The sequence below is a fragment of the Sarcophilus harrisii genome, chromosome 2, assembly GCF_902635505.1.
Source record: "Sarcophilus harrisii chromosome 2, mSarHar1.11, whole genome shotgun sequence".
Lineage (NCBI taxonomy): Eukaryota > Metazoa > Chordata > Mammalia > Dasyuromorphia > Dasyuridae > Sarcophilus > Sarcophilus harrisii.
This window is the reverse complement of record NC_045427.1, coordinates 518,011,439-518,027,728: the sequence shown is the minus strand read 5'-3', so window position 1 is coordinate 518,027,728 and position 16,290 is coordinate 518,011,439. Positions and strand designations below refer to the sequence as shown.

Below are 16,290 nucleotides of genomic sequence, written 5' to 3'. Positions count from 1 at the left end.
TTACATCCTAAAGAGATTAATTTATTAAAAGGAAAAGAACCTATATGTACAAAAAATTTTGTAACAGCTTTTTTTTGGTGATAGCATTAGAAAAATTAGAAGTTGAGAGGATGCCCATCAAGTGGAAAATGGGTAAATAAGTTATGATATATGATTGCAATGGAATATAATTGTACTATAAGAAAGGGTGAGCAGGGAGCTTGTAGAAAAAACCTGGAAAGGATTACTTAAACATCAATGATGCAAAGTGAAGTGAGTACAATCAAGAGGGTATTATATATGGTAACAGCAATATATACATCTCAATAATACAATAAAAACAACATCTCAATAATACAATAAAAACAAGGCAATTCCAAAGGACTCATGATGAAAAACACTTTCTACTTCCAGAGAAGTGCTAGTTACTTTCCAGAGAAAGAACTTATAAAGTGTGAACACAAATTTAAGGCTATTGTTTTTTCTGTTTTCTTCACAACACGATTAATATGTTTGCTTAGCTGCATATGTATTATCTACTCAAATTGCTTACCTTCTCAATGAGGAAATAAGAGAAGGAAGAGATGAAGAGAATTTGGAGATGGAAATTTTTTTAAGTATCAAAAAATTTCACATGTAATTGAAAAAATAATATATTTTTTAAAAAATTGAATTGACTTCAATTTGGCTAAATAAGTTGTGGTATATGAATGTAATTGAATTGTATTGAATCATGGCAGATTACGTGATATACTTTCAACTAGGCTTCCAATGCACTTCATTCTTCTCTACTTCACTTGACTCCCTCTCTCATTCCTAAATCTGTTCCAAATTTTTCTTCTTTCCTCTTCTTTATTTTCAAAACCTTTTCTATTCCACACCACACAGATGATGAAATTCTCACTTCATTAAGTTTGAAACTCTTCTGTGTTCCCCTCATCCTCCTACTGTTTTTCTCAAAACTTCTAAAAAAATCATCTTCTACCCTTTCTTTCCCATTGATTCTATATTAAAAAGGATATTCTTATTACTCATTAAGGTCAATCTGCCCCTTTCACCACTGGTTCCATGTCTCCTTACCACCTTCTAAACTTTGCTCCAGAAATTGATCTGTTTTTTCCAGGTATCTTTCTCATCCTGTAACTTTTTTCTTTCTATCTACAAACACATTCAGTTTTCCCTTATATTTTTTTAAAAAGCCTTCCCTTTATCCTTCTATTTTTTTTAGCTAATGACCCCTATTTTTATCCTCCCATTCATTTGGAAAAGTTATCTATATACAATTGCTTGGTATAATATATCCTGTCTCCTTCACAATCTTGGCTTCTACAATTCTTCCTCTCATCAACATTATCTAGCTTTTGGGATCCACAATTGCAGGAAGAGAATAAAGAAGAGGAATTTCTTGTAAAGCTTTTTAACATTCTTATTGACCTCTCTGTAGTATCCAACACTGCTGACCACTTTGCAAAAAATTCCTTTTCTTCATTTTCTTCCTGATCCCTTACTATGGATATTCCTCTAGTGTCTATGCTTTCCTAATTTCAAAGAATGATAGACTTAGACCTGAAAGTAATATTAAGTGCTGTTGAATTTAACTCCTTCATTTTATAGATGAGGGAATTGGAGATTAGAAAGTTAAGATGACTTGCCTGGGCTAACACAGCTTGTAAGGTAAATTTTACCTTACAAAGTTTGCCTTAAAAATCTTGTAAGGTAAGATTTGACACTAGATCTTTCTACTTTTCTTTCTTCTCTCCCCCTAGACAAACATTTTTGTTCCAATTCAGTTAACACATCTACAACCCATAAGCATTTATTAAGTACCTACTGTATTCCAAGAACTATGCCAAAAACAAAAGGATAGAAAAAAAAGTATCTTACTTTTTATCAGGAGAGATACCATGTACAACTATAAATATGTACAAAAAGTAAAGGTAAATTTGAAGGGAAGTCACTATTAGCAAGGGGAATCCCAAAAGGCTTCCTTAGAAGAAGGTGGGACTTGATCTGAGTTTTGAAGAAAACTAAACATTCTAAGAGGTGGAAGAAAGGAAGAACTATGTTTGAAGGAACTTTTTTTTTCCATGTAAAAAGGTGCACATAGAAGATGAAATATCTAGAGAGACAATTTACAGAAATAGAAAGAACACTGGATTTGGAATGGGAAGAACTGAATTTTAATCCTGTGTGACCATGGCCTTTCTAGCCTTAGTTTCTTCATGTATAAAATGAAATCTCAGTTCTTTTTAGTTTTAAACACTATGACATGTTCCTAGCACATCAAGTTGAATCTCTAAATGCTGTCCCCTATAGAAGCAGAAAAGTTGACAGGTTCTAGAATATAATGTTTCTGTATATGTATATATTTATATGTTCAGGCAATTCCTGTTAAATAGGCAATTGTAACTTGGGCTAGGGAGAAACTACTATGTAAAAATGTGACCTGAGTTCCAATCAAAAACCTTTACCAACACATTTTTAGAACACAGCTACAGTTAACCTCTATAGAATGCCAAGATTCAGCCCTAGGCCTTAGATCTCACTGACTTGAAATTAGCTTCCAAGCTTCTCTTCATAGAGAAACTTTACCTTGTTCACAATTCCAAATGTATCTTGTTTCCTAGGAGTGTTTTAGCTTGTAAATTTTTTTTAATTTTTAATTGAATTTTTGCTCTTACTAACAAAATCAATACTTTCTTTCAATGCAAAAACCTGAATGATTTATGTAGCTATTTTTCCTTGGATTCAAATGAGTCAAAGTGATCTATGTAATTTTATGAAAAGAAATATTGTATTATATTTAAGTATTTAGGAACTCTGTAGACTTTTAGAATTTCTAGGACTCATGGAAAAAACTAATGAGATGCATATATTAAGAGTTTTGCAAGTCTTAAAGCAATAGCTATTATTATTATTTAGAAATAAATTCATGTTTTGTCATATCACTTTGAAGGTATTTTGAGTATGATACAACGAGGACTAATCCCACCAGCAGCAAAAATTACTTTCGAAACCCCACCTATCATACCTAAAACTGCTTTCCTTCATTCTTATAAACAACCTAAGACCAAATCCAGAAGTAAGTATTATTATCTATGTAGAATTGGGGGAGTAAATAAATTGTCTTTCAACAAAAATTAGAATACTTGTACTTAATTAACATCTTCAGTGATTAAACAAAAAGGTTTTTGTCAGAACTTAAAAAATTAAAAGGCAACTGTAATGACTTTAGACTGCAGTTTATTGAATAAAAATCTTCATCATCATCATCAACTACTCAATTCAGTAAACATGTGAATTGCTGACTATAGGCACAGCTCTGTACGGCATCTTTTAAGGACTACAAAACTTAGAGGAAACTTAGTCCTTGTCCTCACAAAACTTGTAATAAAATACACAACTAAAAACTTTAAAAATGCACATTTTTATTAACAAAAATTAAACTTTAAAATAAACAAAGGTATAAGTAAAATACTACATGAGGAAGTTAGGTCATTATTGAGGTAGGTGGGAGCAAGAAGGGAAAATCATCAAAACCTTCTTGAAGTAGAGTACTTTTGATTCAGACTTAATAGAATATATAAAAATTAAAAGGTGGCATAGCAAATGGGAATATTTGAGGCTTGAGGAACAGCATAAGCAGAAACATAGAGATGGAAAACATAGGACATGTATGGGAAATAAATATTCTAGTTTGTAGTATAAGATTGGAAAGTAAAGAATATGATAAACAATAGTCAGTGTGATGTTATGAAATTTGTCTTAATGTGGTAATTAGGACCTATTGTCCTAATGCGGTAATTAAGATGATGATGGGGACCTATCATAAAATGGTCAACAAGGAAGTAAAAAATAGAGAAAAGATATAAAAAGGGTTTTTCACTGGTAGAATCTACAGAACTGGAAGAATGTAAGAAGTGAGGGAGACTGAAGAGTCAATGATAACATAAAAGTTTCAGCCATTTGAGATTAAACATTCTGTTTGGCAAAAAGAACAGAACAGGAGTTATGGGCAGAAGTTGCAAAGAAGCCTATTTAATGAGTGGATCCCCATCAGTTGGGGAATGGCTAAATAAGTTGTGGTATATGAATGTAATAGAATACTATTGTTCTATAAGAAATAATCAGCAGGGTGATTTCAGAGAGGCCTGGGGAAATTTACCTGAACTGATGCTAAGTGAAATAAGCAGAACCAGGAGAACATTATATAGAGTGACAACATTATTATGTGAGGATCAACTATGATAGACTTAGCTTTTCTCAGCAATACAGTGATCCAAGACAATTTCATTAGATTCAGAATGGAAAACACTATCCACATCCAAAGAAAGAACTGTGGAGACTAAAATGAGGATTGAAGCACACTATTTTTACCGTTTTTGGGAGTTGGTTTTTCTTTCTCGTGGATTTTTTCCTTTTGTTCTGATTTTTCTTTCACAACATGACAAATATTGAAATATGTTTAAAATAATCATATGTGTAGAATCTATATCAGATTGTTTCCTGTCTTGGGGAAGGGAGCAGTAGGGAGAGAGGGAGAAAAAATTTGGAATCTTTCAAAAATGAATATTAAAAACTATCCTTACACGTAGTTGGAAAAATAAAATATTATTGAGGAAAAAAGTCAATTTAGGTGAAATGCTGGGAAAGCTTCTTAACCATTATAACTAACTCACTAAAGGTAGACCAGAAAGCCTTGGAAGGGAGCAGACTTTACCTTCTTGGTAAAGTTTTCAAGCAGTGCCTGAATGACTATTTGACCAGGTACATTATAGTAGGGGTTCCTTTGGCATATGCTTTGGACTAAATGGCCACTAAGTTTCCTTCCAATTCCAAATTTTGTAATTGTGAGATTAGATGAACAGTGAAGTCAGAAGGAAGAAACAGCTTTGGGGGAGGGGAGAAATAATAAACTTGGATTTAATAAGAAGATTGAAATCCCAATGGGATATCTATAAAGCAAGATACCATAATTGGTTTGGCAAGTCTGTAGCAGAGATACTGTAGGAGTTGTACAGATATATTCCTATATCCCTAATCCTAAAAAATCTCATTCCTTTTCTCTTATCTTTCTTTGAACTAGAACATACAACTTTGATAAAAATTGCCTAATCTCTCTGAGCATCAGTTTCTTTATAGGCAAGGCAATTAAACTTGCCATGGCTAGCCTATAGAATTGTTGTGAGGTTCAAGTGATTATCTATGAATGTACTTCAAAAATTGCAGAGTTCTATTCAGATATTAGATTTTATTATTATTATAGCCTGTATTTATTTACATGGCTTTGCAAAGTCCTTCACATATTTTTTACTTATTACACTGTACAGCCCTCATGCTGCCATGATGTATTTTTTGATGTTGAATTTTAAAAATGTGAATGAAATTTCTCAATGACATCATTATTGAGTAACATGTTAATGATTTAATATAAATTTTAATTTGATTAGGGGATGGGACTACTGAGAAAGTCAGGAGGAGAGGTAGTGCAAAGTTTTTGCATGCTGTTTTAACTCCCAAAAAACTTTTTTGTAATGTGGCAGACTGGAGCATAGTAGCCAACTATTCTGTCCATTGTGTGTTGTGCTAGGAGAATAATTTGCAAAATATTGATATTGTTTCTAATTTTATTTTCTAATATTACTTCGAAGATATTGGTGTATGTTACTTAAATTTTCAGTCTGTCACGCAAGTATAGCAATCTTAATTGTTTTTATTATATATGTAGTGATCTAACTTAAAAATTTTACAAATAAAAACTACTATTCTGGATTATAAATATTTTAGTGGCAATATAACTGATCAGAATTAGATTTGAGCCTCTTATTTGTGCTGTTAAACTAATAATTAATTGGATATGTAAAGCTTGTCTCAGGTCACTTGTGGTTCTCAAGATCAGGAAAGAATAGAAAAGATCCTTCAATGGATTGCTATTTTTGCTTAACAAATATATCATAGATTCCATCCAAATCTAAACATATCCAAACATATCCAAATCCAAATTTATTATAATCTAAAAGATCTATTTTGCATATGGAGAACTACCACCAAAACCATCAGAAACTTGGAACCTAGATGAAATGACAGAATAGGAGACCAGTGAAATGGGTAATCCCCTATTTGAAGTCATCTTTTCCTCTTTAGACAATCAATAACTCAAGCAGAATTAAGTGACTTTGTGAACAAAGATGAATTTCTAGCTTAATTTTGAGTTAAAAGAATGGAATTTTTAATAAGAAGGTACCAGAATATCTTTAAAACATGAAACTTCTCTTAAGAAGCATTAAGCATTATATATATATATATATATATATATATATATATATATTCTTGACATCTATTGGAATTTGAAAATAACTGCTCTTTTATTTGGATTACAATTTGAATGTACCAAATACTATAATTTTATTTGCAAACAAACCAAACTCCAATAAGAAAACAAGAAACCTAAAGAAAATTATTGATTCAAAGGGATAATGGAAAGGGGTTTGGAGTAGCAATATGCAGCATGGGAAGGGAAGAATAGACAGAAACGGGATAAAACATTCTCAGAATTGTGATAGCATTATGAGAAAAGTGAGGATGAAAAGTTAAGGCTAGAAATGGAACTAGGAGAAATTGGCACAGATGCTGTTCATTTGAAACCTGAGTATAATGGAGAGAGAAACAAAGGATCAAGATCTTCAGACAGACTTAAACTAGTCTTAGACAAAGCTATAAAGTAATTCAAATTTGTCCCCTTTTTGTACTCTTTTCTTCTCTCCTGGCAAGCAATAATTTTCCTATATCCTATGTTTTATTCCTACTAATAGGAATTCTGAATACTAAATTCTGAATAAATAAAGCTAAGTTAATAAGGAAAAAGGCCCCTCTCAGGGAACTTTTCATGTAAATGGGGGGGGGGGGACATTTGCATGCTCAAAAGAACAAATGGAATAACAGGCAGCAAAGATATTTTGGGCAATATGCTCAACACTCCCACCAATCACACTATATAGGTGGCTACCTATTGATAACAGTTCTGCAGCATATTCAGATTTAAGGAGAAGCATGTTGGGAGCAAAGTTAAGTAATGAAACAAAGAAATATCATTCACAAAAATGAAAGGAAAACCAGAAAGTGAGTGTCATGTCTCAAATCCAAGGGAATGCAGAGCTTGGAAAAGGAGAAGGTATCCTATGGTATTAAATGTAACCTGCAGGTCAAGGAGATAAGGACTGAGAAAAAGTCTTTGCAGTTAGTAATGTGGGCAACTCCAGCAGTGAATGTTTGGTAAGCCAGTGGGCATAAAAACTGATTTATAAATATATGAGTGGATGAGTACTGCAGAAATACATGAGAAAACATTTGAGAAATGTGGCAGCAAAGGTTGTGAGTCAAAAAGCATTTATTAAGTACTTAATTCAGGCATTCCACTAACAATTTGGGATACAATGAAAGACAAAAACGGCTTCTGCCAGAGAGATTGTGGATTAAAAACAATATCTTATATATTTCTAATGGCTCTATGAACTGTGCAATTTATATAGTTTATAATACAAACACATAACCTTGATCAATATCACTTGCTTCCTTTGAATGTCTGAATATATGTACAACATACTGATGTACTAAGAAATGATGAGGAGATAAAACAGAAATTTTACCTAGTCAAAAAAATTTTTTCTACATCTTTAATTATGACTGTTGGTAATAATTGTCCATACCTAGTACAAAGAAATAAAAGCCTTGGTCTATGGCTATCATATATTACTGAGTAATAGGAAAGGTGTATGTTCTGTGTCTAAGACTGACAAATATATAGTTGTACCTCACTTAATGAAATAGTTACATTTTTGAAAAGTTACATATGCATTGAATTCCAATTTGAATTCCCCATGGGGGCTGCCAAGGGGAATTAAAGAATTTCTATGGCAAAATATTTTATAAAGGTAACAATTACCTTCCAATATTTTTAAAACTCAGTTTTAAATACTCAGATTTTTCATGCGTGCCACATTCTTAAAAGTGGGTAGTTTTTCATTCTTATAGAACTTGTGTAGTCCCCTTTAATTTCTACAAGCCTAATATTATTCTATTTGAAGTCAATGACAGAAGATACTTTATTCCTTCGAAACAGGAAAATTTGGAAAAGCCTTGCCAGTGATTAATATAGACAATGTTGAGCTCCCTAAACCCAGAGATCTTGAAGTGAAGATTCCTCCAATTACAGGCGAAAGAGGTCCACCTTCATCCAGCTCTTTCTCATCAATTTTGAAAACACAGTCGATAACAAAACCAAAAGTGGCCCATGGAGTTAAATCTAAAATCGTGGTATTTATATTTTTATTTCTAAATAAAGAGAAAAATGTTTTGGATCATAGTTTTCACAACTTATTTTTTGGTTGTATGCATAAATTTGTTCTTGTAGGTGTTAAATTTCATATACTGATATATAGATTTTTGACCTGTGGCTTGTATTTTGTTTTGAAAATATTCTAAGGAATTAATGAAATTTTTTTATTCTTTAAAACAAATATAGGAAGGAAATTTAAAGCACAACAAACTGTACATAGGATAATTTTGGTTTTGTTTCACAGAGGATAAAGGTAATTCTCTATTACAAAATGGGAAGACATCTCATTTTTTATAACCTCTCATAGATGAATTAGTGTTTATATCCATTTTAAAATACTAGACTTCGTTAATATGGCCTTATCAGTTTATATTTCTGGATTGGATACAAACTTGTGATAATTAATATTTTTTTACATAGAAAGAGGACAGCTGGCCTGTTTGTGTTTCTCATTCTGTCATTTTCCAGCTGTCTTAGCTAAAAGACCATGAATAGTAGTAGCACAGAAGACCTTCCTTAATCCTACTCAATCTATAGACTAGATTCTTCTCCCCGTCTTCTTCAAACCTTTATTCTCCAATTCCTCAAAAATTTTTTGAAATTTTTTACTGTCTTTCCAGCTTCTGTGTGTGATTTCCCCTCAAGAAATTTTCTGCCTGTTTATGAATCAGAGTATCATGTGATGCTGCAGTTGCCATGGCAAATATTTGTGTTTCATGAAGAATGTGTGTTAAAAATCAATGTAAATGGCCAAATCCCAAGACAGACGTGCCTTCAGGCCAATGTTTCTTATGTATCATTATTGTTTCAAACTCAGCTGTTTAACAGGCTGTGAGAGGGCTATAGGCTACATGTGCACAAAGACCATAATAAGATCATGGGAAGCACCTGTTTTTACTCTCATCATATTCAAGTACAAATCGTAGTGTGTAATGGGAATTCAATCTACAGGTAATGCAAATATTGTGACTGGATTTAGGTTGTTTTATTGCTTGATATTCACTCTCTCCCTCCTCCCCCAAACTTGACAAAATGGTGACAAGGAGCTATTTTCTCGCTGCTAATTAGCCTTAGCCTTAATTTCCCCTTCTGTTGAGTTCACATAGCTTTTGTTTACCGCTAGAAGCAGTAGAATTTCAAGCTATTCCCTGTGGCCCCAAATTGGTACCACATCTTTGAATTGGCTCTTCTATCCTAAATGTAGGTTCTAAATCTTCTCTGAGTTGTACTTTGGATGTGGAAATTTAAAAAGCTAACAGATCTAGTGTTTGTGCCTGTTCCAACATACTGGAACATATTGAAATGATACAATTGGGGCCAATTCTCACATTTGGGGATGGGTTGATACAAACTCCCTTCTTCCAAATACCCTTTTTTCTAAATTCTTCTAGAACTAGACACTTGCCTCCTATCTGAAGTATTTTCACTTTGTCCAATCCTCTCATCTTGCTTCAGACCAAACAGCACCCTTAGCAAGTAGAACATTTATGTCCTGTTGTATAAAAGGTTTCTGACTATTAACTCCTGCCTGTGTAGAAAGACAGAGCAGGCGGGCACAGCAGGAGAAGCATTGGAAAACTCTATGTGTTGTATTTGTTTTGCAGAATTGCCCATGAGAGTCATTTTGATTTAGACTGTGTCTCATTCTGCATTGTAGGGAAGAAACAGATGTCTAGGGTCAAGAGGGCAGTTTGAAATAAAGGTCTGTAATTTGTGTGACTAGTTAAAATTTGGAGTCTGTCGCCTGATGTCACCTCCTTTAAAATATATTCTTGCTTCAGGGCAGAAGTAAGGAAAGCATGTGTGACAGCTGGAGACCTCAACAAAAGTTCTCTTGTTCTATGCACATGGGGCAATAGGATCACATATGTATATACATATACATACACACATATATATGTGTGATAAATATAATCAAAATCATTCTTAAAATTATGGTAGTTCACATAAAATATATTTCATCATTTCTTTCTAGAACACCTGGTTCATCTTCCTACTCTTCAGTCAAAACACAGGATCTGGTTGTTTCTTAAAAAGTTTACCCTAGTCATATGAGAATCTGGCCTTAGTCCTAAGATTAAAAAGTTAAAGTCCATTTAAAAAAATGAAATAGTACAAATAAACCCAATGTTTCTCCTTCTTCCCTTTCCTCTCCCTCTCCCATCCCTAAATTTATCCCCCTTTGTTGTAGAATCTCAGGAGGAGTCTTGATTCCCAATAGGTTATTTCAAATAAAGTAATAACTACTATTTGTGCTCTTTTAGGGATCTCCAATGCTCCTTCTTTTATGACTTTCATCTTTGTAGTTCTGCTGCCACTGACTGCTTTTGAGATGACAGATCAAAGCACTCAGGAACAGCAGCATGGTCAATTCCTCTGGCAATAAAAACTGACCAGGTAAGAATGAGAAGGTTATCTATGGTATTGGAGATTGGGTTGGCCCCACCCCTATTTTCATGATGTATAAAGAACAAAAAGTCAAAGGTGATGCTTTGTTCATGACAATGCACCTACAAGGTTAACAGCACTGTTCTGAGAGGGAACTGGGCATTGATTGATACACTCTGTTCTTCCCAGCAATAACGGGTAGGATCACTTGGATATTAAGTATGAGGATGGCTGAATTCCACTGAATAGACAGAGACTTTATATTTTTTCTGGAGAGTAGAGAGAATTTGAAATGGACTCCCAAGCTTACGGACTTTTCAGGAAACTTCTTAGTTCTGTACAAATATGTGAATTCATTCAAAACAATGTCCATAAACTATGAATCTTAACAGTGACCCTGAAACGAATAAAAAATAAGCATTCCTGCAAATAGAATGAAATTGGGTGACTTCTTTTGGTCTTAGTTGGACCTACATTGATACAAGGCCATGTAGGCCTGCAAACACCAAACCAAGAAGACAAAGAATGAGAAGAAAGTATTGCCATTTACCAGGAAGAGAAAATAAAGGAAGAAATCAACTCAAGGAAGGAAAGAAATTGCAAAAGATCTTGGTTCTTTAAAACTTACCCACTCAGAACTTGTGATCTCATCAGATTTGGTATGATTAATTACCTTTTTCTTCTTTCTGCACTCTTAGATTCACAGATCTTGAAATTAAAGGGACTTGAGGTCTGTGGGTCATAGAATTATAGACTTAGAGCAGGAAGGTAATTTAGAAGGTAATTAAATGCTTAATTTATGAGATATAGTCCAATCTCCTGCTTTTATAAATGAGAAATTAAGGTGTAAGGAAGAGAAGTCCCAAAGATCACACAAGTACTAAGAGATAGAACTGAGATTTGAACTCAAGTCCTATGATTATGGTAGTCTATATTACATTACCTCCTTTTATAAACTCCCTCCTTCACACTCCTTGAGGATTTGAAGTAATCAGTATGACTTCTATGCTGTACCTGAGGGCAAGTGAAGATCCAAGAAGTCCAACTCTATTAATAAAAAAAAAAAACACCTCTTCAACCTAATCCCATGATTCATTGCAACCCTCCTCTCTTCTAAGACCTATTGTTCTGACAGTATTTAAATAAGAGAGATCAGTTATTATAACTCCATTCCAAGGAACTGGAATGTAATTAGGTATCTTTTGTAATTATAATAATTCTTTGGTAGCTAAGCAAGCAATCTCCTGTCACAAGAAAAGCAAGGAAAATCTATTAGTTGGAGTGGAGCTAATAATATATCCTAAAATGCAAGTTGATCTTTTTTCAAGTTGAAACTTCTTTTTTTTTTCTTCCATCTCTTCTGTCAAGAAGAATGATCTCCAGGTTTGAAAAGGTAAAAAAATAAAAATAAAAATGGTTAAGAGATTGAAAGGCAGTGTGTGACAGATAGAGTACTGGGCTTGAAATTAGAAACGCCGAGGATCAAATCCTACCATGGAACTTACTGGCTGTGTGACATGGGCAAATCAGTTTTATCTCTATGAGCCCATTTCTTCATCTGTAAAATGCTGAAAATAATATCTGCAGTATCTTCTAAATAAGGTTTTTCTAGTATTCAAATGTCATAATGTGTTTAAAATACTTTGAAAACCTTAAAATATGATGTAAAGGTCAATTACTATTAAGAGAGGGATTGATATCCAAGATAACTGAAAAAATAGTAGATAAGCACTTAGTTATTTCAAAGAAAGTTCAAATCTCCTGATATTACAAACATAGACATACATTATAACCAATGATATAGGGTTTTTTGCAGAAAAAAGGTCATTAATAATGATTTTTGAGTGATCAGAGAGAATAGGATGTTGATAGAGACTGGAGAGATGCGAATGTTTTATCAAAAAGCATAAAAAGAGATTCTGAAAACTACATATTGGTGAACTAAATGCTGATTCCTAGAAAAGTCTAAACAGATAATCTCTGAATTCTGAGAAAGAGAAGGGTGTTTACTGGGAACCAGCATGAAGGTCACTAAAAATAAGATATACCAGACTATCGGTTTTAGAAACATATTGCTAGAAAGATGGCAGATCAGCGTGAATGCTGTTAAAAAAATATTTTATTTGGATTCTACCAGATATTCAAACATTTTCTTCTGATATACTTGAGAAGTAGATAAAGAAATGTGGATTGGATAGTAGCACAATTCAGTGAATTAATAATTGGTTGAAGCTCCAAAATTTTAGTTAATGATTTGATGTTCATCTATCAAATCTTTATTGTCATGGCAAAGACTCTTCAGTATTGTTTTGTTCAGTGATTTAGAAGAAATTGATAGTATAATTATCAATTCTCATAATTATATGAAACTCAAAGGGATGTTGTACACTTTATATGATAGGATCTCAATAAACAGGCTAGAATGTTAGGCTGAATCTAATAAGATGACATTTAATATGGACAAATATAAAGTCCTTTTCATGAAAATAGCAACTGTACTAATGCAAAATGGAGGCAGTAGGGGTAAGCAGTAGGTCATGTGAAATATGACAAAGATATTAGTCAACAGCAGACTATTTGTGAATCATCAGATTTCAAAAAAAGCTAATACAATCTTAGACTTGATTAATAGAGATAGTGTGTACAGGAGAATACAGAGACTGCATGCATTAATAGAACTGTTTTTGCTAGTTAGATAATATCTCAAAGATTCTATTCATTTATTAAGTCAAAATTTCTGAAACATTTTGTCAAACTGGAATCTAGAGAAGGTAACCAAGATGAATGAGTAACATTTCCTTCTGTGTAAAAGAAGTGTCTGAAATAGATGGCTTATGACCCAGTAAGCTCTATATGCATGACTCTTTGTCCTGTAGTCTGGGGTTCTTATACTATTTTGTGTCATGATCCTCTTTGGCAGCCTTGTGAAACTTCTGGACCCCCTTCTCAGAAAATTGTTCTTAAGTGAGTAAAATTCGATACATAGTATTGAATAGGGAAACTGATTATTTTGAAATACTATTGTAAAAAAATTTTATAAGTATTTTTCAAGATACCAGTTAAGAATACTTGAGTTTACATTGTTTAAATACCATTTGAATGAGCTAATGATGTTGAGCTTTGAAAAAGAAGGTTTAAGAGAGATGAATATTTTAAGGACTATTATCTGGAATTCAAATTGGGCTACTTATATGTGGCTTCAAATACTAATAGATAGAAGCAGATTTCAATAGAAGAAAGAATTTCAGATCAGTCAGAGGTGTACAAAATAAGCTACTTTGTGAAGTTTTTTAAGTTTCCTATAATTGTAAGTGTTAAAATCTACAAGTTGGGGATAATAATGTGATTCCCATGTTATTAGGTAGACTTGAAGCTTTTTAAACTGTGGGTTATAACCCCATGTAGTAAGTGAATGTGATGGTCATAAAATAGTATTTTATTGTCAGCAAATGTTTGATTTGTATACATGTATACCTGGGGTCACATAAAATTTTTCAGGTGAAAAGGGATTGTGAGTGGACAAAGTTTAAAAAGCCTTGGACTAGAAAATAAATTTCCTTCTATGATTCTATGATTCTGTAATTCATCTCTCTTATCAGAGTAATAGGGAAAAAAAGTATTTTCAGAAGAGTAAATAAATCATCTTCCACTATCACCATCACCACTACCAAGGCCACAACCATCATTGCCATCGATCACATTTCATTTTTCCATCTAAACAAGAAAACATGTATTCACTATCAGTGTTCACCAGTGTATCAGAGTATATCTTTTTATGCAAAGTCCTAAGGAAAAAAGGATTTTCCCTAACACCAGAAAGGTTCTCCAAGTACACCTTATCTTGGTACTACATGTTGTTGATTTCATCTTACTCTAGAACAATATAATGCCTCCTTAGTCACAGTTAAGCAAAAGAAATAGTTAATCCACACTAGCAAAGTGGTGAAACCACTTTGTCGAAGTGGATGAAAAACGTGTTTTGCTCAAATGGGGCAGGGAATGAGTTTATCAAGACTAATAGGAGCATCTTAAACAGATGATACAGATGATAGCGAGCTGGGCTCAAATTAAATAATAGGAAGAAGTCAGGTCACATACATTTGGGAAACAACATGATACTTTCAATGATCCAAGTGCCTTGTTGCCACAGAAGTCCATCTTACTAATACTAATATTCTTTTAGTCATACAAAATAGCTACGGATCATGGTCTCAAGAAAAGCAAAACTACAAATGATCCAAAGAACAATGTGTCACTAGGGATGCTTTGCAAGCAAGAACATGTATAAAAGATATCTAACATGTATAGCCTAAAAAGATGGACTAGATCTATAGCAAGAATGAAGGATGCTAGTTGTAAAGTCTTGAGTGTCCATGAAAAGTCAAAAAGACCTTGGAAGATCTTCAGGGTAGTAGGCAGGTACCATATAGAAGATTTGTGGAAAGATATTGGCAAAAATTTCTCAGTATGAGAAGGTATGGATAAAAGACTAATTTCACTGGGAGCACCCCTTCTACACTCCAATGAGAATAAATATTTACTGAACTATTTGAAGTACAAATATCTTCATTCTTTCCAGATCATATGTTCCTCATCTATCGAGACCATGAAAATCAACTATTCTAATTTTATAGATGAAGACACAATGGCCCACTCAAAGAGAGATTAAACAATTTGCACAAGGGTACCCAATTAGTTTGTTGCAAAAGTACTAGACCCCAAATCATCTGATCCCAAGGTCTTTGAGAACTATAGAAAGAAACTAGTAACTCAAGACTTAAGCAACTGGCGGTACAGATGAAGAAAGAGGGGAAAGCATATAGATATAGGAGATCTTTCCAGGACTGAAAAGTCTTAGTTAGGATTTTCTTAAAGAATCTGGGATTGCCCTCCCAGAGATGCATGATGGCTAGAATATTGAAAAAAGGAAATAAAACCTTCACTTCAGCAAGTGTGGCCAGCATCATCAGGTAGATTGGTGTACTCCCAACAAATGCTCTGTGTAAAACACAATTCTAGATTGCCCATGTAATAAAAAAAAAGGCTTCTGTGGTGGAAAAGGATCTTTTATGGATTCCTTGTAACCCTTCTCTAAAGAGTATACTTGGATAATATTCATAGTTATTGCTTAGTATAAAAGAATCTAGTTTGGGGTTCTGATATTTTTTGGCACCTAAATCCCTAATTCCCTATTATCCATTATTCAGCCTCTGCCAGGACAATTAGAGCTATTATTTAACATTTGCCCCCTTGTTGCCTTTTTAGCCCTGTGCTAAAATGATGTAGTCATCATCCAGATCACAATAGTCCATTTTCTGGAATTTATTCACAAGGAAAAAGTCTATATAAATTTATAAATAATATATCAAGGCAAGGTAATTGGCAGTTCATGTCAAAAAATATTAGTCCAAGACAGCATGATAACTATATTGTCTAAGCTGGTCATCTCACAAATCACAACAGTGATTTTGGCTTATCTTGACCTGTAATCCTTCTTAGGCTTGAGTCCCTATCATATTATATAGTGTTGGACAACTTTCTAGAGTTCTCCACCTGAAGAATGAAACTTTCTGTCCCCAAATACCACC

General features: G+C 33.3%; 1 protein-coding gene across 3 annotated transcripts in view; it reads left to right on the top strand.

The window, feature by feature from the left end:
- IQCH (IQ motif containing H) overlaps positions 1-16,290 on the top strand; it is a 289,727-nt gene that overhangs the window by 120,559 nt on the left and 152,878 nt on the right. For 2 of the 3 annotated variants that reach the window (XM_031955329.1, XM_031955330.1), the window contains 2 exons: positions 2,936-3,061; positions 8,099-8,292. In XM_031955329.1, coding sequence (XP_031811189.1) covers positions 2,936-3,061; positions 8,099-8,292 — 320 coding nt within the window. Of the gene's footprint in view, positions 1-2,935; positions 3,062-8,098; positions 8,293-10,635; positions 10,712-16,290 lie in introns of those variants that run through there. The other variant, XM_031955331.1, reaches the window with a different exon arrangement.